Genomic DNA, 21,731 nt, shown 5'->3' with positions numbered 1-21,731 from the left:
CATAAATTGTTGGTGTTTGATATGCACTGCAGATAATGTAAGTTCTGGTGGGTGCCATTGGGTTATGAGGATGAAGAAAAGTGGTCCAGTTTCTCCTGCTCTACCCCATACCCTCTTTCATAGCTGCAGACTTCTCTCCTGCCTACTTGTATTCCTCTGACCTCTGTGCTAAGGAATTGCAACAGTAAATCCCATAACTTTTATAACTTATTTATATTCTCATCTCTGCATAAAATCTATTTCATCTTTTTATTTAATCTTTTTTAAATGGCAAAAGCTAAGTATAGTACTTCATCCTGAAACATAATAATTTTGCAACATTGCTTAGTATCCTGGATGTTTTCTGACCTTTTCCTTACCCTTTCTCAGCATTTGGCACAAAAAGTAACCCCAGTTACTATTTTTTTTCTATAGTCCAGTTAAAGGAAAGAAAATGGGTGTGTTGGTCTCCATCTCCCCTGTTAATTTTAAATTATCTACTTCAGATGCCTTTTGATAGTGGAAAACCTGAGATAACTGATTTCTGCACATTTCATATAATAGGGGTCTGAGTGAGGAAGGACAAGATTTCAGCACCATTTCCCTATGGGAAGGAGAGCTAGGAGGATTCAGCTCCCACCCCTCTGCCCAGCATATGCTGGAAGGAAAAGTTGGGAGTAATGCTTGGGGAGTCCCAAGGTATGTTCTGGACCTGGCAGAAATGTACATTTACTGGAGCTGGAGGAAAGGGAAGAACAGAGCACACAGGACAGCAATTCACAGGAAATCATATTTCATTTCTCCATTCATGAAAAAATTAGCTGCTTTTTTTTTTTTTTTTTTTTTGTCTCTTAGTTGTCAACTGCTTATCTGTCATGACTGATTTCTAGCACAGCTTAGAGGCACACTTCTTATCATTTAATTCTTGGACAAAGACTGATATAAATCCCTCATTCCCCCACTTGCCTTTTGACCTTTGCATTGTCCTGTCAAAACATTCAGAGTTTTTTACAGAGCTCTGCAAAATACCCAAGTGCTCCAAGAAGAAACTGCCACCCTCATTTAGGGCCCGAGGACTGGCCTCTCATCATCCCTCAATCTGTGTCCTGAGTATACTTCTTGACAGACTGCCAAATTCTGCACTTGAACACGCAGTCACAGCTCAGAAAACAAAAAATCCCTCAGCCTGCACAAGTTTAAGGAAAGCTTCTTTCTGTTCTTGTCCTGTTTTGTCATGCTGTGTGGTTCTGAATCTCCCTGAGATTATGCAAAGCTGCTGCGTTAGAACGTATGATTACAGCAGCAAGTTACATGGCAGGGTTAATGCTGCTTCCGGGTTTATTGCTACCCAAGCACTTAATCACGTTGGTGCCTTTCAGTACAGTTTGTTATTTCCTGTGGATACTGACAGCAACAAAGCAGGGTCTCATAAGAAAGAAGAAATACAGGTTCCCACTCCAATCTTGCCTAGAATAGGAATTTCCGTCTTGTACAAAGCAGTTGCAAGACTGACAGTGAGGAGTGAGATATATAAAGCTGGGGACTGTTGTTGATATCAGGTGGTATCTTTCAAGAAACAGTTTCAAGAGTTTAAAAGCACTCTTTACCTGTGTAAGTAAATGCCTGTATTTTAAACTTGGAGTTTGTTTATGAAAATTGATTGTACTTTGATATTTTCATTGTAAGTGCCAATTTCTGTTTCTTCAAGTTTGCCCCAGTACCCCTAAGGTAAGAGGCAAAATATTTTATTATAAACCAGTTTAAGGGGGTTTTATGTATTTCTTGTTTTTTTCTTTTTCTTTGTCTTTGATTTTGTTGAAATTTTACTCTAACTGTGCTCTTACTGATGTTTATTAGGGCTTGTTTAATGACCTGTTTGCATTCTCCAGGCATTTCTCTCCAGCAAAAATTAAATATTTCTTGCTTTTGGAAATGTTCCCAAAACTGTGTCAGTCCTGAGTTTTTGTAAGAAAATAAGGTAACCAGTAGCATTCAAAGGTAAAGGGAAATGCTAGCAACTTTTTCTTGACCTATTAGATTTATGGGGGTTTTGAAAGTTACCTTTTGGATCTTTTTTTCTACCCTGAGCTGTCTTTTCTTATGCAGCCTGCTTTTATTCCCATCCTTCCTTCTTTTCTTCTTCACTTTCTTCTTTTCTATTCACTTTGCTTTCTCCTCTTCAGTTTTCTTGCTCTTCCAGCTTCTCTTCTCTTCTTGCTGTCATTTTCTTTGATTTTCTTTCTCTCGATACCTGTGCAAGAGAATCTTTTTTACCTTCAAAATATTTGTACTGCTAGAGCTTCAGAGAGTGAGCGAAACAGCTAATGGGTGGCCTTGGCTTCAAGTTGGTGCAAGTATTTGTCTTGCATTGTGTACTGAACTGAGCAACTCCTTAAGAAATGCACTTAGTCTTTTACGATGCTGTTATGTGCAGCAAGGCTTTCCAGGGAACACTGGGACCTTTAGAGCATGTTACTTAAAACCTGAATAACCACAAATGCATTTCTCATTAGCTGAAACATCCCCGTGCTTGGCAAGCCTATATTTTGAAAAGGGTTTTGAAGTGGGACTTGGAAAGCAGTAAAAAAATTGTTAGGACTGTCACCAAATTTAGTTCTGACACGGGTGACCTCAGTAGGACTCTGATGCAAAACTGGAAGGCTACAAGGGTGAATCAGCCCCATCATTTCATCCCAATAATTGCCCCCGTGGACGTTTTGCAATATCCACACAACTTAATAACACTGTATGCAATTACCTCTCCCTCTGCAAGCACTTTCCTTCCACCCTTTCATTGGTGATATTTTTTCTGGGGAATTATGAGGACACCAATGAACTCTATTTACCTTACACTGAAGGGAAACAGTAACCTATTTTTTCCATTACACCTCTCTGCTGTAGTGTCTTTGCTGGGGCTATTAACTACACCTAGGCTGGGATCATTGGGATGTCATGCTCTTACAGGCCTCTCACACAGGGTGTCAGGGTAGGGAGGGAAATACCCTGTTTTCCTAAGTCATGGCCTTTGGCGTGAGTCTGTTTCGACACTGTTGTCTTAGCAAGATGTTTTCTCTAAAAATCTGTCATCAGCTGTGTGTAAATAGTACTTTGAGCAAAATCAAGAGTCATAAATTCCTTGGCAGATGCTTTTATCTGCTGTCATATTTTGATACTTTTAGCTCATCTGTTTTGATAGTCACTGATTAATCTATGTAAACGTTCAACTTGCAGAAAGGAAAACATCATTTTCTGTTAGGATTATTTTTCTTCCAGTCTGGGGGGAAAAACAATAAAGAAACTACAGAATATTTTCTGTAAAACCTACTCTGAAATAATGATCCACCAAAACCAGAAAGGTCTTTGACCTCTTCTTTGAATGTAGAAACTCTGGGAATCCATTGTCAAACCCACATCAAAACTGGAATTGTGCAATGGGCCACAATACAAGCTGTGAGCTACAGCATGATCTTGGGTAAACTTGATGTGTCTTGATTTCAGCGAAAAGACTGCAGTTAGCACAGTGGAAAAGCTAAAGCAGGAAGTTGTGCACAGTATTCTAGAATTTTCATTTAGCTCTCCATACTTCTTGCATTACTAATTAAAGTTTCAGTGACCTATGCTGAGTTCCTGTGGGTGCTGAGAAGAAGAACTACACTGATCGCGTGCCACTCCATACAGAAGTCAGAAATTAGCAATATTTTTGGTAATGCAAAGGGAGAAGTGCAGAAAGCCTTGTGAAATCTGTGGGAAAAATGACATGGCATTTCCAAACCAGCATCCCTGCTGCCAGGAGGGAAAGCAAACCTGAGCTCCACCCCAGTGATAAGTATGCAAAATACCTCCCAAAAAGCTGTTTACAGAAGTTCCTCCAGTCCCAGCAAGCTGAGAAACCTCTGTATTTGTTTCCCTTCATGGGAACTGGAGGAGGGCCCAGCAGTTAGAGATCAAGATCCATTAGACTAATGCAGGTTAATTGAATCAAAAAAATCTAATATTATGTACTAACCTTTTATCATCCCTAACCTGGGAAAAACCTGAGGTAGGTGGGGTGGTAGGGAACTACCTGAACACTGAAATAAATCCACAGTCATTCCCATTTCCGCTACTTTGCTTTTGCTGTAATTTCTTTTGATGCAGTGAGGAAACTTAAGACTGTTATGGTTGCTATGCCACCTTCTCTACAGGATTCCACTGAATGCATTACTTTAACAACATAATTCTCTGGTTTGGACTAATGACACTGTCTTGCCTTTTTGTTTGTTTTCCATGTTTCATTACTGACTGCATGGCAGCTGTAGGAATCTTTCAATATCCTGAAATATGGTTGAAGCTGTACTGATAGATCTGTTCAGCCTGCCAGCCAGCTTGCAGAGCAACATCCAAGGAGAACTGTATAAGAAGCTTGAAACTGTTGAGAAATGCTCTTCCATCCCTGCTCCATTTGTTTATGTCATGTGTTGCCAGCAGCAAGGGTGTGAAAGGAATGATGAACAAGAGTTCTTGCTTCCAGCCCTGAGAGATTTTCAGAGTCTGAAGAAAAGACTGGAGGTGGTACATGCTCTGACTACAGCTGCTGCTTTGTACACCATCAAACAAAGTCTGGATGAAAAAGACCTGAGCATCATTAAAGTTATTCTCCCTGCTTTAAGAAAAGATTTAATGAAAGTATATATAGACCATCTCTTTACACCAGTCTACAAGTTTGAATTTGAGGATTTACAGGTAGCAGCTGATTGTAAAAACCTACAGATAGCTGAGCCTCAGAGTGAAGGGCAAGCTCTTCCCACACAGGACATGGAACTCATCCAAAGTGAGATTCAGATGTACTTGGAAAGCCTTCCGAGCCTGAAAGGGGAGCTCACCATCCTCAGATCTCCCCTGATCCCAGGTAAAGAGAATCCCAGCTAATAGATTTCACAGTGACTGTTCCCAAGCATATTTCTTCAAGGGAATTGCCAAGTGGGAATGTCCTCAGGCAGCAGATAACTCCTTATGATGCTGTAATAGTCCATCATGTTTATACAGGGAGAAGTGTCAGCAGGAAGATAGTAAAAAACCAGGAAAACTATTCCAGGCCTGCGGCATGATCAGAGGAAAGAGAGGCCCAGGTTTAGTGAGAGTGTTACAGAAGGCAGTGAGTTAGTTCTCCTCCCTTCTCTGTGGGAATTACACACTTTGAGAGTTACCATCCTCTTCTGGAAAGGCAGGACAAGAGTTTCTCCTGGTCTGCAGCTTCACTCATGCCTGGTTCATCAGTGATGTCTCAATATTCCTTCCATGGCATGGCTGAGTTTACTGTAGCATGTCTTTCAAATGTAGAGATTATGGGGTCTCATGGGTCAGGGCATTCAGGGGAAAGCTGAAAAGTTTACTGCTGCAAAAATTTAGAACTATCTTTCCTTAAAAATATGTCTGAAATGATCCAAAAGCTGAAAAGGGCATGAGTTATATAAAGCTATCTTTGCCTTCTATCTTTGTGCTTCAAGGTTTTGACTGTGACTTTGAAGGGATCACACTACACAAAAGAGACTTGGAATCTCAGCTGTGATTATGTCACTAAGCTTGTCAGTTGTTTAGACAGCAAAAATACCCTTTGTGGAACTATCTTTCTGTGTTCAACTTTGCCAGGCAGACCCCCTTCCCTGCTTGCCCCCAAAACCTGTGGCTGCCCTTGGTGCATGTGGCCATGATAAATGGTACACCTGATAAACAGAGGGTTTTTCAATAATACTAAAAATAGTCACTGCTTCCAGGGTACTTCAGGAAAATGTCTGAGATTATCTGAAGTCTTGAGCACTAGTACTTCACTTGCCAAAAAAGCTTGAGAGATGTCACCTTAGACATTTTTATAAAAGTCTACTTTATTTTCCTCAGTGAGTTACATTTTCTCTAGGGTTTGCATTACAAATCTGCAAAAAGTCAGGTTAAATCTGCCAGGACTTCTCCTTGCTCAAACTCCTTTATCTTGGCCACAGAGGATTATGATTAGAAGCAAGAAGGAAATTTAGAATCCTTAAATTTAAATGTCACAGATAAATATGAAATAAAGAAATATTCAATCTGATTGGCTGATTCCAGGTCTCTCCAGTATAGAAACCTGTAATATCTGGACCGGTCTTGTGTTGAAAGCAATTTTTTATTGTCTTTTTTTGCCTTGCTAGATGACATCTTCCTACATGGCTTTACCACGAGGACAGGTGGAATCTCCTACATACCAACTCTGAGCTCCTGCAATCTCTTCAGCAGTTCCAAGAGGAGGGACCCACAAATTGTTGTTAAAGAAAATCTCCGCCGGCTCGCTAACGCTGCAGGTTTTAACCCAGAGACTTTTCACAGAGTCAAGGTATCTTATCAAACAATGGCTTTATGTAAATGAATCAGACCTATCTTCATGTATCCTTGGCTAAAACTGTAGAAATTATTATCTTTCTCAGCAAAAAAATTTGAGAAGCAGGGCAATTGAAACATTTGTGCTGGCAGTTTGTCTGTGGGAACAGCCATCTGAACTATCAGCAGTTTGGCACTGTATGGAGGAGAAGCACTGCTTCTTCCAAGAATATTCTAGCTTATTCTGACTTACACAGACTAGAATAATCAGATAAATTATCAGAGCAGTTCCTCTGTAAAGAAAAATAAACCACCACTTCTCTGGTGGCTTTCTACTCATACATCTATATGGCATTTGAACAAGGCAGTGCCTGATACCTGTGCCTGAGTATTTGGTGCAGAAGTGTGTTTCATGTCAAAGAAAAAGACCTGCATCAGTCAGAACAGGTTTTTTTGCTGCCATATTACTGTCCATGTTCTCATTTTGTCTTTACAGACCGACCATGCCAATGCTGTGTGTGTTTTGGGAAAGACAGAGCCTGACAGCTATGATGGAATAGTTACAAATCAGAAAGGTGTTACAATAGCAGCTCCAGGGGCTGATTGCATACCTGTGCTCTTTGCTGATCCAGTCAGAAAAGCCTGTGGTGCTGCTCATTCTGGTAGGAATTTTAAATCAAGGAGATCAAAATAACTTGGACACCACTGGGAAGGAAGTTTTGGACTAAGGATTATAAATTATCAAACAAAGGATTACTGAGTGGGAATGAATAAATGAAAGGTCACATAACAATACAGACCCTGACCTGTTAAATTTATGTCCTGTCAAAATAAGACTAGTATTGAGAATAATTTGTTTCCCAAGATATTTTTTTCTTATTTTATAACCATAATAATTATTATTTATATATGTCTACATTTCTTTTTCTGATCTGGTAGCCAAAACCCAATACTTTTTTTGTGCCCTGCCTAAATTCATATGTAAAAACTGCCTATAAAGCCAATACCCCTTCTAATCGAAATACTTGTTTGACCCAAACCAAATGAGAATAAAACTGAAGCAGGGTCAGTTAACAAAACCTGAGATTATGTCTGAATTTAGCAATTCCTTTCTCTGTTTCCTCTTCATTTGACTAAGTCCCTGACACACGACACTGTTCCCCAACCCACAACACTGCCTTCTCCAAGTGTACCTCTCAACTCTAACCTTAACTCCTTCCTTCCATCTCCCAAGTTCTGGGCCTCATTCCTAGCTTAAGTCTCTTTTTTTTTTTTTTTCCTAAAATAACCCTAAACCAATTTTCACCATATTATAGAAACGAACTTCTGACTGTGACCTATTTATGTTCTGTGGGTCTGTTCAGCCTTAAGAAGAGAAGGCTTAAGGGAGAACTTATTACTTAAAAGTCAGCTACAAAGAAGGTGGACACCCCCCATTTACAAGGAATCCCATGGGCAAGACAAGGGGCAATGGGCACAAATTCCTCCTGGGGAGATTCCAGTTGAACACAAGAGGAAAATTTTCACTCTGAGGACAGTCAGCCACTAGAATGGTCTCCCAGGGAAAGTGGTGGATTCTCCCACTTTAGAAATGTTTCAAGCATGGAGGAGCTGTAAAGTACCTTCTAGTCACCCAAACCAGGGCACTGGTAAGAAAGGAATTGTGGAATCCTAAGCTGAACTCTTCTCTCTACTTTCTATCTCCACAAAAGGATGGTATCAGCAAACAGTGGTTAATGTGTTAGGCTGGTTTAAAAAAACCCAACAAGCCACAAACCCACAATTATGTATTGGTGGCTATAATGATTTATTTGTAGACATAAATATATCTCTTCATTTCTACCTTTAATATCATATTTTAGCTACTGTAACATTATTTTAGCATCCATTTTTTTTTTTTTTTTCAACTTCTCATTTTTCATAGGATGGAAAGGCACATTGCTGGGAGTTTCTATGGCCACAGTAAATGCTATGGTATCTGAATATGGCTGCAATGTGAAAGATATCCGTGTGGTGCTGGGCCCATCTGTAGGACCTTGCTGCTATAAACTTCCTCAGGAATCAGCAGAAGAATTCCACAGAATTGATCCAAAATGTGTGAGACTGTTTGACTCTGCAAGTCCTTACATTGATATTAGAAGAGCAACACGGTAAGCCTTCTGAGTGAACAAAAAATTAGTTACACATTAGTTACCAATAATTATTTGGATAATTATAACATGCACTGCTATGGTGAGAGTCCCCACCATATTCAAATACCCTCTAGTACTTTTCAGATCAATAAATGATACCTTTGAATCAATGGTATCTTCTCAGTTTTGCTGGCTTTCAACTATTATTTTACTATGATACTCTTAGTGTATGGCTTATAGAAAAATGTTCAAATTAAATGTGTTTTTCCTGGTTGCAGAAAAGCAGTTGTTTTAGTCTAATACTGGAGGAAAGAAAAAAAAGACAAGCAAATGAAAGTCCCAATCATAATATTGGCACAGTTTATTCAGTTGGTACTTGGGGTGCTGTCTGAATTACAGTGTCTCCAAGGAGTGTGAGGATGTACAAAAAATGTTATTTTCTGTTTCTCTTTCATTCTGTATTTAAGGATTCTTCTTGAGAGTGGTGGGATTCTTCCTGAGAACATTCAAGATGATTCTGTCACAGACCAGAAGCAAAATGTCACTTTCTGTACTGCATGCCACCCTGATAAATTTTACTCTCACTTCCGTGATGGCACTAACTTTGGAACACAGATTGGCTTCATATCAATCAAAGACTGAGACAGTATCTCTTACCCTTGAGTAGTATTTAGACACTTAGTCTGGTATCCTGCTCTCCTGATAGAAGTTCTTCCTCCTTCCTTTCACAGACTTGCAATATGCAGTTCACAGGTCTTGTGGTTCTCCTGCTTCTTTCCTTCTCTGCCATTCTGAGGGAAGAAGAAAAGTCTGTGGTGGGGGGCCAGTAACCTCTTGTGTGAGGTGGTGCAAAAGTAACAAGGACAACCCACATGTGGGACAAAGCCCATCTGCAAGCCCAGATGCAAGCTGCAATTTTTTGGACCTTCTTGAGCAAATATTTCCCAGAAACCTCACTGCCTTAAGTTGGTGGAAGCACAAAAAAACAATTTTTATTGTCTTCTGGGTGAGACTTCTGAATGGAGTGAATTTTCACAATACTGGTACAGAAGCCTGTATTGCACATTAACTGCTTGAAAACACCCAACTTTGGCAGTTGCAGCTGAAGATTAACCTTATGAAATTATGTGCCTGGGATTGTTTTTCTTCTTCAGATTAATTTAAAGAAGAGCTCCAAAACAGATCTTTTCTTATGGAAAATAATTTGAAAGTGAGAAGCAAGCAAGTTCTTTTGTGGCAAACATTGAAAACATATGAACCCTCAGCATTTTGTATTTTTTGATTGTAGAAAAACTAGGACTGACTTCACTATTACATAACATGTATGTTCATGTTTCCTTGGGATTTTTTTTCTTTAACCTCTTGGTGCTCTGCTGATGTCCATGGCTACAGTCTCAATAGTGCCAGGTTATTCAATAAATACCTAAAAAGGGGAGTAAATTTAGCCTCAGTTACTTTACTGACCAATGGTCTGTCTAAATAAGCAAATTTTAAGTGTGCACTCATTTCTTTTGGCCTGAAATAGTTTGCCTCTAGACTTTAAAATAGACATGATAGCTCCTGACACATAGAGAGGGAGAGATTCCTAAGAGTAAAGCTCTGCTGACTGTAGCTTGCAGAGCTGCCAAGCACAAAGCTTGAGACAAGTGCCTGTGTGACGTATGTTTTATTTGGAATTCAACGATCTTTACCCATTTCAAAGGTTTTATGTCCACTAGAGGTCAGTGCTCGCTCACGCTGAACCTCAGTCCCTGGCTCCGTTTATTTACGGATTTTCAAACCACGCATTTTGCAAATCACTGCACAGCATAGGCTGCTGCTTTTGCCTGTACAGTCACCTGCCAAGTTATTCTAGTACCTGTGCTTGAATAGTAATATATTTTTCATTTTACTGGGCTGTGATTCAGAGCTGACCCAGTCAGAACTTTACTTGTCCTCTGGGAGAATAGATTTTTTTAAAAAAAACACATTACCTGTGAAGGTTAATATTCTCTGACAAGAGCCTGGTTCTGAGTATGTTAACCTCTGATTGTTACCATAGACCAAAAAAGTACTTCTTCCAACTCTCCTTCTTCAGAAATATCATTCCTCTTCAGGGCTAGCAATACAGCCCTTGACAATAAAAATTCTTGCATTTTCAGTAACCTTTTAAGATCATTCTTGGTTTGGTTTGTAATTTCACTGCAGTGATGTTCACAGCTGGGTTCAAACTGGAGATTCGTGTTCCAGCAGGGGCAACACTCACCCTCCTCAACTTCATGCTGCCAAGCGTGTTACTGCACACCAGCTGGTGGTGTGTATGGTATGGATTTGTATTATTGACTTATTCCAGATACAGGATAATATAAGTATAAAAACACTGACAGGCTGTGCTAGGTAAAAAAAAAAAAAAAAAAAAAAAAAATGTTTTGACAGGACAATGCAAAGGTCAAAAGGCAAGTGGAGGAGTGAGGGATTTATATCAGCCTTTGTCCAAGAATCAAATGATAAGAAGTGTGCCTCAGAGCTGTGCTAGAAATCTGTCATGACAGATAAGTAGTCGACAACTAAGGGACAAAAAACAAAAAAAACCCAAACAAACAAATAAACAAAAACCCACAAAAAACAAACAAACCCACAAAAACAAAAAAACAAACAAAAAAACCCAACCTCCAACAACCTACTCTCACGTTGTAGTCTGTACCTTTGCCCTGACAGCCAAGTGTGAACTGCTTTATGGGCACTGATGGATGTAGCAGGGGTATGAGAAACGTGTCTGTCTTTCCTTCTGCTGTTTGCAGTGAGGGGGCAGCAGTACGGAGCAGTCCCCAGTCCCTGCACGGAAGCTCAGCCAGAGCTGATCTCTCAGTGCCCTTTGCTTAACCCTCTTCCCTTGCGGATTAAGCGCATGCCGTCAAAAGCAGCTGAGTTTCCCTGTTTGGCAAAGTAGCGCTTGACAGCTGAGCCCTCATGGGTGCCCCCGTGCCTGCTGCTAGCCCGTAGCATCTCCAAGTTGGTTTTAAACTTATGCATTTGACTCTGCAGTGCTGCTTAGCACGGTTTAAATGCTTGACATTATGTTATTTCACAGTAAGATGATAGTGATGGTAAGCCCTGGCTTGTTCTTACTTGCTCAGGAGACTTTCTGTTTAGGAAATACCATTTTAGTAGGACTGTGCAAGCTGGAGAGCATGAACAGAAACACCTAAGACTTCACCCTTTAGAAGACAAATTGTTACCACAGTTGCTCATTATTTCTTTAAGACTGAATTACTTACACTGTAAACCTATCAAGACAGAAAGCAACCTTTTATACAGGAATATACTGAGTTAGAGAAGTCCACAATGAATAAGAAAATAATAATAATGTTCAGTCCCACAACAGGCTGGACATCAAATCATATGTAGTTTCTTTCAAAAGTCCTTCCTACAAAGGCACTTTAATTCTGATACTAAAAAAAAAGGTTAGAAGAAGGGCATTGACAAAAAGGAGACAAGGCTGCTCCACATCTCTATTTACTTTTCCTTCCTGTTGCTCACTAAAGGAGCCAAGCAGACCTTTAGGAAAGCTCTTCAAATACTTCAGAAATTGTTCAGCTGTACCTACAAGAGATCAGAGCCCATTTATTAACCTTGCTCATGAATTTATAAGCTACATTTGCCCTACTGTTGATATTAAATAACATTATCAATTATGACTGTGGTATGCCCTGGGACAAGCACAAGACATGATCATTGGTTTTGGTAACTATTACTGTGCAATGAAAATTTGTTGCTAGTGTAGATTCTGTACATGGGCCTCTTAATTTACCTTTATATATTGGAATGGAGTGTCCCAAATCATGTCTAAGAAAGGATTTATTCACTATTTGAGTAAAATAGGGCAGCTCCAACACAGACTACTGATTCCAGAGTCTGGGGAAGCAGTGTGCAACTTCAGAGGCATAGATCAAAGCCTGAGATAATAAGTGAAATGTTTATCCAAACAGTGGAATTTATCCCCACAGCTATGGAAAAGGTGAAAAATATTAGGGATGTTAGATGAAAAAACTGTTTTTAATAAATTGGTAATGATTAGGTCCATCAGTGACTGCTAGTCTCTTTCTAGAGCCAACCTGAGGAGACAGGATGGGGTTTAGATTTTGGCTTAGTCTGAGTTCTGCATTTGCTGTCTGTGTTTGTGACCAGCAATAAACTCATAAGCAAGGGGTCTGAACCTTCAGCAAAACATTTGGGCACATCTCAACTCACAGGAATTACATCATTCTGAAATCCAGGCATTCAGTTGTGGGAAGCTGTCTCCTTTCCTCAACAGTAACACAGTTTGCAAAGGGCTCATCTTTGCTTCCAGCCTTACTCTTCCCATACTTCTCTCTTGTGCATTGCTGTCTTTCTGTCCAGCACAGCTCAAAACTGCCCTTGCAAGGCTTGGGAATCCAGTTGCAGGGTGTTGGAGGAAACAGATGCCATTCTGCACAGAGCAGTGCCAGTGTGGCTTTCTTTTGTGTTCATGTGCTTTTTTTTTTTTTTAATTTTAGCAGCAGCGTGGAACTTTTTGTCCTCAGCACAGGATCTTTATCGGTATCCTCCAACCCATTCCCATTTTACAGATTTCTGAAAGAGCTCCCAGTTGCCAGCGTACAAGGCAGATAAGTCAGGACTCCTGGATTCTCTCATTTCTGTCCTCATTTCCACTCCATGCTCAATTTGCTGCTGCGTGATGCAAAGAGGGAGATGAGCTGCACTCCTTCCTCCCGAGGCTCAGAGGGTGTGCACACGTCTGCTTGCCTTGATGTCATGTGTGTAAGGCTTTTGTTCCCTGAGAACAAAAGTCCTCCCTGAACTCTGACCTCTTGTGCAACAATATAACAGGACAGGGCACTGACAGGAGCCTAAATCCTATATGTAACAGAGGAAATAATGTATTGACCTGCTGAGGGATTTACCTACCTCCAAAGACTGACAGCAAGCTCAGCCTATGAGGCTGACTTGTTCTACTTTCCATTTCCAGCAGATACTATCCACTGTTTCCAGATGAATGATTCAGATAGAAATGCACATGGATTTAAGGACTGTCCTAATCAGGTATATTCTTATATCCAGGATGTTGTTAATTGTCATCCAGTGTCACTTTTTTTTTTTTTTTTTTTTTTTTTTTTTTAAAGACTAAGGGATTTTGCTGCTCTGCTTGCTTTAAAGACACACTGCCTGTGGCTGTGCTACTAAAAAGCATGATTATGTATTTCCCAAAGGCATCCAGAGAAATAGGAAGCTTGCATTTTAAAGTGATCCCCTCTGATCTTTCATTAGTAAGCCTTTAATTTACAGTAGCATCTCACATTGCAAATACTTGGCTGGCTCTCTTTGTCTGTGAGCTCTCAGGGGTCAAAGGAGGCCCACAGAAGAATTTTGGGAGTGTGGTCCCTGGAGGACAGAAGTGCAAGGGTCTCTCTTTTCCCCTTCTGCAAATGTGGCATCGTGTCTCCAGGGCAACCTGAGTCCTGACATTCATGGGAGCAAGGACATGGTATGCATTTCCATTGATTCCTGCAACAGGAAAGAGATTTGAGACAAAAATCAATGTGACTAAACTAGAAGAGTCCATTTTCACAATTAATTTTATCTAATTTTATCTATCTAATTTTATCTTATTTCCCCTCTTGCAAATGTAATTCACAGCTATTAACTACCCTCTTTGTTTTTCTGGTGTTGCCTCTTCTTCATGTACCAGAGGCCTAACCATCTGAAATAAATAGGTTGCAACATAAAATGTGGGGCTGTACCTACCATAAAACTGAAAAAGGATTTTACAAGGTAGGCTGAAAGCAATGTTTGCATTTCAAGATGTATAATCTTGCTTTTTCTCACGTGATGCATTATTTTAGGCAGCGATTCATAATTCTGGTCAGATATTTCAGTTAAAAGTGATTTTAGCACTGATAGATAGATAGATAGATAGATAGATAGATAGATAGATAGATAGAAAGCCCTGCCTATCTGAAATGAGTATCTGCATTTCTCTTTGAGACACACAGGTCTGTCCTAAAGGAGTATTCAAGTGAGTGTTGCTGCTAAATGAAAACATTTCTGCTTTGGTTTTCTCTGTTTGAAAGCTGTGAGCTTGGTTTTCCTGCATATGAATAAATCACAAGAAAAACAAAGTTGTGACAGGTGGCTGAGTCCCTTTTGGTTAGTTTCAATAGGTGCTTTTAGTAAATGCTTCAAAAAATTAGTGTTACATAGAACAGGATTATACAGACAATTTTATTCTCATTATCTGCTTTCTTCTTCATATCATCCACATGAAAAGCTTTCAGAACATTAAAGTTGAGCAAAGCAAGAAGCATGTTAGAGAGGCTCCTTTAGGCCTGTGGATGTTAGTTGGTATATCTGATGCTTAGATCTTCCTCAGCTCCCTCAGTTACCCTGCAATTTTGATCCTGGAGTTCCCCCAGCACTGAAATATTCCAAGTCCCATAACTCTGTGCTGGCAATGACAGAAACACAGATGCAGACTGATAGTGATGTTCACATTTTAGCACTTCTTAAACCTATCTGGTGCTGGCATAAATGACATCGTGGTAAAAATATTATGCCACAATGGTGAGGTACTTTGAGAAAAATGTCCTGAGCAGCCTGGCATTTATTTGAGATTTTAGGAGATGCGACTTTTTGCTTTTCACAAGACTGGGAAAGGTAAAGATAACTTTGTACACTGTCCTTGTGTAGTACTTGTCCTCATCAGGGCAATATGGTTTGGGTTTTAGAGTCTTATCCAGTGTATAGGCATAATTATGTAACTCTGCTTCTCAAGAAGAGACTGACTGCATATATGTTGGCCAGAAAGTACAAAATTCAGCTGACTTCTCTTCATTAGTTGATGTTACTTTTTAACATAAAAGTCTTCTATTAGAAAATGCAGGAGCTGCAGAAGGGGGGAAATCAGATTGCTCAAGCTAAAATGTTCTCACAGGAAAAATGGTAAAGATTCAGACAAAGCTTATAGCTACTTCCCAAATCTTCAGAATACCATGTTTCATTCTGTCTTTTGAAACAAATTTTCGTTTCCTGTTTTGAATATTAAGAGCAATATGAAATCAAACATTTAAAGCAGAAGAAGTGCCACTGCAAATTAAAACAAATATTGAAATCTGAAATCATGCTGGAAAGAGAGAACCTGTCCTCTACAGAGCTTATCTTATTATTTATGTATATCCATCTGCATGAGCCAATCCTCTTATTTCTTCAGTAAATATTTCCTTTATAGTTTGTAGATTGTTATGTTCTCTCTGGTAAATGTTTAGCTAAGTTTTACATGAGATATTTAGCTCCATTAGTCTTTCCTAAGATGATCCTTCCAGCTCTTAATTTTCTAAATTCTGTCCTACTAATGTCAATTAGGTGATAATCACTTTTCCCTTACTCTCTGTTTTAGAAGGATAGTCACATTTGAGTTTTCAAGAGGGACTTTTTTCTGGTAGGCTTGCAAAGGTACAATTCTTGGTACAAAAAACAAACCCAAACCAAAACAACATTGAAGGAACTTTAAATGATTAAATTTAGTCTCCCTCTATTCCTTTTTTTTTTTTCAAAAGAAATTGCACTTCAATTAGAATTTCTTTTAGGCTTCCTAGCTGTAACTCATCATCCATCATATCATTACAGAAGCAATTTTCATGAAGGAGGCTCAACTCTGAAAGTGAAAAATAGTTGGTATTTTTGAGGCTGACACAGGATTTATGGTAGAAGAATGTTTTTCACTTAAGCAAAAACATTTTTAAAATCTTCTGTTGGAAAGCTGACACAGGGAAATGAAAACACGGAAGTAATTTTACAGTTTTTTCAGGGTAGGAGTTTTACAGTGTGCAAAGCTGAATGTTCACATCAGGACTGGATGCCTTTGTATGTACTGATTTATCCTCAGTTAACTGAGCTGAGGGGGGAAGAAAGGGGTGAAGTTGCTTGGCTGCTGTAATCATAGAATCATAGAATCACAGAATTGACTGGGTTGGAAGGGACCTCAGAGATCATCAAGTCCAACCCTTGATCCACTACCACTGCAGTTCCCAGCCCATGGCACTGAGTGCCACATCCAGTCTCTTTTTAAATATCTCCAGGGATGGAGAATCCACCACTTCCCTGGGCAGCCCATTCCAATGTCTGATCACCCTCTCAGTAAAGAAATTCTTTCTAATGTCCAACCTAAACCTCCCCTGGCACAACTTGAGACCGTGCCCTCTTGTCTTGCTGAGAGTTGCCTGGGAAAAGAGACCAACCTCCCCCTGGCTACCCCCTCCTTTCAGGGAGTTGTAGAGAGTGATGAGGTCTCCCCTGAGCCTCCTCTTCTCCAGGCTGAACAGCCCCAGCTCCCTCAGCCTCTCCTCATAGGACTTGTGCTGGAATATATAATAACTGATATCAGAAAGGAGGAATACAGCAGCATTCTCTTCAGCAAGTGAGTTAAAGAGCATTTGGGCTGATGCTGAACCACTTTCTACTGAGCCAGTATCTGAGACTGAAAAACCAGCCAGTCATTCCTTGGCTCTGCAGTGCTCTTGGAGGCTGTTATAAACAAACAGAAGCAGGGAACAAAAATCTCCTTTGGGATGCAGTTGGCCTGAAACAGATATCCATGCAGAGACACTGCTGGATGAAAGAGGCAGAAAAAGGCAGCATCATGATGATGAAGACATTTCTACACCTGCTCATTAAAGATTTAGTGCAAGAAGAATTTATCCATGTGGAAACATGCTCCCCTACCACATTGTCTGAGCAGAGAGCAGTGCTGCCAAGCACCTTCCTATGTGTAGTTATTTGTCACAGTTGCTAAAGCTATCAAGGCTTCTCTGTATGGTCAAGATTTTCCCCCAGAACCTGGAAAAGGTGGAGTATTGAATGCTTATGGACATGTCCCAGTTCTTCTCTTTTTTCATCCCTAATTTAAACCCTGTAGAAGCCATATGGACTCACAAGTTTCTGATCTGTGCAAGCAGAGGGAGGACCACAGTTAATTGTGGGAGGCAGATAATGGCAACACTAAATATTATCTGTTTGCAGGACTCTGGGACCTTTCTGAGTCCATGATAATTGCAATGATGGCCAAAGCTGGCATTACCCATGGCAGCTGTCTTTCTGGACTGAAAATATGGAAGAGAAGCTGCTTTTTGAAACTTCATGCAGTTTGGCTAACAGCCCAATTCTGCAGACGTGGAAGATTTTCTATCATAATATTTCTCTGAAGCTAGCTGTGAGAATAAATGGCATGAGATGTGTTTGGCTCCAGAGCTGAGAGTTTCAAATTTTTGAAAAATCTTCTCTTGTTTGTTATGGAGCAAATCCCAAGCTTCGTTCTTAGAAGTCCAGGCTCCCTGCTGCTATGGGGCCCCATCTGAACATCTTGACTAAAAGGGACTAAAGTGCCCCTCCTGTGTGAATACTTACCATTAACATTTCTACTCTCAGCCATACTATAACTACTATGGCAGAAATAATTGCACAGTGCACAAGGCCTCCTGGTGACCTCCTGGTGAGTCCTAGAGGAGCAGAGAGAACAAGGATGCTAAATATGGAGAAACTTCTTACTTATATGGCAGCCACCTAAGACTGGACAAGGCTATGGTGCTGAGGGTGTGCATATCATGAGGAGGAATGAACCAGTTACCTTGTGTTCTTCTAAAAACACATAGATAGGTCAAAGTAGACTTTTTGCACAGTTTTTATTGTATATTTTGCTCCAGTCTGCCCAATGGGAAGTTACCAAGGATATTGAGTCTTTTGGAACAATGGAAATTTCTGGTGTTCTTGATCCTAGCTCTTGGAAAGAGGCTCAGACATATGGAGTGGTCAGTTGAATATCCTGTTATTACCACACTTCTCATAAGAAAGCATTAAAAAGAAACTTGTAATCTTGAATTTACAGTGGTTTTATTTTTCTTTGAGGGCAATGCCACTAGCAGAGACAGAGCCATTAGCATAGCTCACAAGATGGGCAACTCTGCAGACATAGCATGAAGATCTGAAGGGATCCTCTTCTAGATATCTAAGATCTACAGACCAAGATACCTGTAAGGTTGTGTAAACTTTCCAGACCCTAAAAGCACCATCCCAAAATTTCAGAACCATGAGACACATTCCAGATGCTCTCAAAGAGGAGGAGGAAGAAGAGAGGAGACACTCAAAAAGTGGAAATCCCGTGACTCTCCTTAAGATGAATGTGGGTGGCATCTTCAGCTGATTTTGAGTCTGTAATAGAGTGCTCCAAAAGCACAGCATCTGCAATGAAAAAACAGCTCCTTTCCATGAGCCATGGGTACAGAGATAGTCTGGGAAATGTGATGCAAGAGCTTGTGACCCTTTCAAAAATCACTGCTGTCCACCCATGGACACTGTAATGCCCTTTCACATTTCAGATGGTCTCTAGCTGCTTTATAGGAGGCTCACTGCATGGGGTGCACACTTTAAAGGGACAAGAGTGCCAGGAGACATTTTTGTTCTAGCACAAAGGATGCTGTAAAAAATTTCTTCTGTAAGCACTCAAAACTTCCAGCCATAAGTAAGGCTCTTTCTTCAACAAAAATTAGTGTTGTTGCAATAATATAGTAACTAATTCTGAGTTACTGTTTTCTCTAATCATCTGGTTTAATGAACAAAGCAAAACCAGCTTTGACCATTTTGTTCTCCAGTTTTGTCTGAGCATACAGTTTCTACACACCATCTCAGGAAATTTTGAACTGTTTTCTACTTCCTGCCTTATCCACTGTGGGAAACTGCATATTTTTAAAGACTTATTTATTTACTAAGCGAGCAGAGGGAACAATTTGAAACTGCTGTAGTATTTTTCCCTCCTGCTTGCATATTGCAGTTTTCATAGGTGTGTTTTGAGTTGGAAAATATTTAAAATTTTCAACTTTGGATCACAAGAAAGTCTTCTGTGGAGGTCGGTGTTCATGTTTTCAATTTACTGATCAGTAATTGATCAGATTTAAGTCATTTGACTGTAGGAGAATGAATTACCTTTTCCCATGGTGAGACACTGGCACAGATTGCCTGGAGAAGCTATGGATGTCACCTCCCTGGAAGTGTTCAAGGCTGGGTTGGGTGGGGCTTGGAGCAACCTGGTCTGGTGGGAGGTGTCCCTGCCCATGCAGGGGGGTTGGAACCAGAAGAGCTTTAAGGTCCCTTCCAACCCAAACCATTCTGTGATTCTATGATTCTATAATTCTATGATTCTATAATTCTATGATTCTATAAATAGCTGCTTGGGAACTGCAAGTGTGGTTATCAACATGAGTTTAAAATCCTCTCAATGGAAGAATAAGTGCCAACAAGAAATTAATAAAAGCTCATGAAAAGAAGACTATGAAGAGTAAGAACATTAGCCAAGAGTGTGTTTAATTATTGAAATGAATAATCCCAGATAATTTGGAGTGGAAAATTTGCTTTGTTTATGGAACATCTCCCATAGAAACAGAGGATGGGGTATTGTTAGCCCAAAGCCTAATGGTGGCCTGGGTACCTCACAGGAGAAGGGCAGTGCTGTGCCTTGTTCCCTTGTGGGTTTGCAAAAAGCACAAAGGCCACAGGATGCAAAGGGCCATTTTCTTTCTCCCTCTGTGCAGATCGTCATCATAATGGGAGAAGTGGAAGAGAGCAATAGTAGAACACTTGATCCAGGTAATGTTGAGGGTAAAATGCATTCCAGTCAAGCTTGGCAGCTGAATGCTCTCAAGGTACCCAGACTTTCCCTGTGCTGTCTCCTTCTACAGGAAACACAGAGACTTGGTGTGACCTCTAGGACAGGTGATGCAAATCTGACATTAGCTTTACTAAATGGGGAAAAATTGAATTATATTGGACCAAAGGCTGATAATTCATCTTGACTGCAAAGCCTTATGGTTAATATAACCAGGCTTTAGTCTTTCAGCTGCCATATAGGATATATCATCTGAGGTTCTTCGGTGCTCTGTTTGGAGTTCATCACTTCCCATGAGAGACCTAATTAGACTAATGATCATGAGGGACTGGTAAAAGGAAGCTGCAGAAATGAAGTGTGGATAAACAGATGAAAGCCATCTTCTGGATAGTATCCTCTGGAGTTTCGTTAGTGACCTATGGGAGAAGGAGAAAACTTGGACACTTGCAAAATAAAATCCCTTTTAAAGACTCTTTCTGCCCTCAGGGTTATCCAAGAGGATTCACAGACTGAGCTGACTATTAGAGATGAGATTATTATGAAACCTTACTCTGATTTATCAGTTATACTGTAGGGGTGCTGGTCTGGAACTACTTGGGAAATTTCTTCGTACTGTTAATTTAATGAGAAGAGCTTTCTTTGTTTCCTATCACTGGCATGTTTAGATCAATATTTAGTTTCCAATTCAATGTACTTCTTTGTTTCAGAGTTAAGAACTCTGATATTTCTTCCATTTTAGTTTTACAGTGTCCTCAGTATTCCTATCTGTTAAGATAAATTAGACCAATTAGTCCTTCTATGTCCCTGTGCACACTGCTTCCACATTTTGGCCTGCAGAACTGACAGTAATGATTACAATATTTTAATCACAGTTGAGGGGTACCAGTGGTTCTGATCTTTCTTACTGGAAACTCTAGCAAATCACTCTATTAAATTTCTTTAACATTTTCAGAGTGCTATTTTTTTTCCAGCAGGTGGTCACAAAGAAATCTGTTATTATCTCTTGTTATTTTTTTCTTTACTGATGTGCATGTCAGTCTTCATTCTCCAATATCCAGTATAAATGTCTCATTTTTGCAGCATATCTGCTACAAGCTGAGATGATACAGGTGATGCTGATGGTACTACTCAAGCAACTACACTGGGAACTAGACCTGGATTTTCCCCTCTATGAGCAGGACCTGGAAGACATACAATTTTTTCTGTCTGTAAGGGGACCACTTCAAGAGTCCAAATTCTACTCCATCCTGATTACCATACTTTTGCTACAAAAAATAATCCTGAATGAAAATGAGCATTAGCACTGTTGTGGTAGAACATGGGGGTAAGATCAATATGTAGAAGTCTCACAGAGGAAATATTTTGAGAGGGAGTATACAATTATTGGCAGATAATGTGAAGCATAGTAATGAAGTTGAAGGTCTCCAGTATCTCAGAAGAGATTTGTTTTGTGCTTGAAAACAGACACACAAGGCCAGGAAGAAAGATTCTTGGAATTTAAAGATAAATCATGGAACATTCAGATCTCTCTGCTCTTCAACTAGAGGTGCAAACTCATTTGTATGCATAGGCTTCCATCCAAATTTTTATCACTTATTTACATTCATAGGCATACACTTCCA

The 21,731-nt window shown here is 39.9% G+C and overlaps 1 protein-coding gene and 1 long non-coding RNA gene across 3 annotated transcripts; both read left to right on the top strand.

The window, feature by feature from the left end:
* The first annotated feature begins 1,355 nt into the window (after window positions 1–1,355).
* LACC1 (laccase domain containing 1) lies at window positions 1,356–10,582 on the top strand. 2 transcript variants are annotated; one of them, XM_071739968.1, is made up of 6 exons: window positions 1,356–1,538; window positions 4,272–4,867; window positions 6,141–6,322; window positions 6,803–6,968; window positions 8,231–8,456; window positions 8,906–10,582. In XM_071739968.1, exons 2-6 carry the CDS (start codon window positions 4,300–4,302, stop codon window positions 9,078–9,080), a joined length of 1,317 nt encoding a protein of 438 aa, XP_071596069.1. In that variant the 5' UTR covers window positions 1,356–1,538; window positions 4,272–4,299; the 3' UTR covers window positions 9,081–10,582. The 2 variants fall into 2 exon arrangements, with proteins under 2 accessions (XP_071596069.1, XP_071596077.1); XM_071739976.1 differs by having other exon boundaries at window positions 1,356–1,590.
* A 5,816-nt stretch (window positions 10,583–16,398) lies between these two features.
* On the top strand, window positions 16,399–20,577 carry LOC139794422 (uncharacterized). Its single transcript, XR_011725116.1, has 2 exons — window positions 16,399–20,090; window positions 20,341–20,577. It is a non-coding gene; the product is annotated as an uncharacterized lncRNA (long non-coding RNA).
* Window positions 20,578–21,731: the final 1,154 nt, after the last annotated feature.

The sequence above is a fragment of the Heliangelus exortis genome, chromosome 1 (assembly GCF_036169615.1).
Source record: "Heliangelus exortis chromosome 1, bHelExo1.hap1, whole genome shotgun sequence".
Taxonomy (NCBI): domain Eukaryota; kingdom Metazoa; phylum Chordata; class Aves; order Apodiformes; family Trochilidae; genus Heliangelus; species Heliangelus exortis.
Note: the sequence above shows the minus strand (reverse complement) of the source record. Positions and strands in the feature narration are given on the sequence as shown.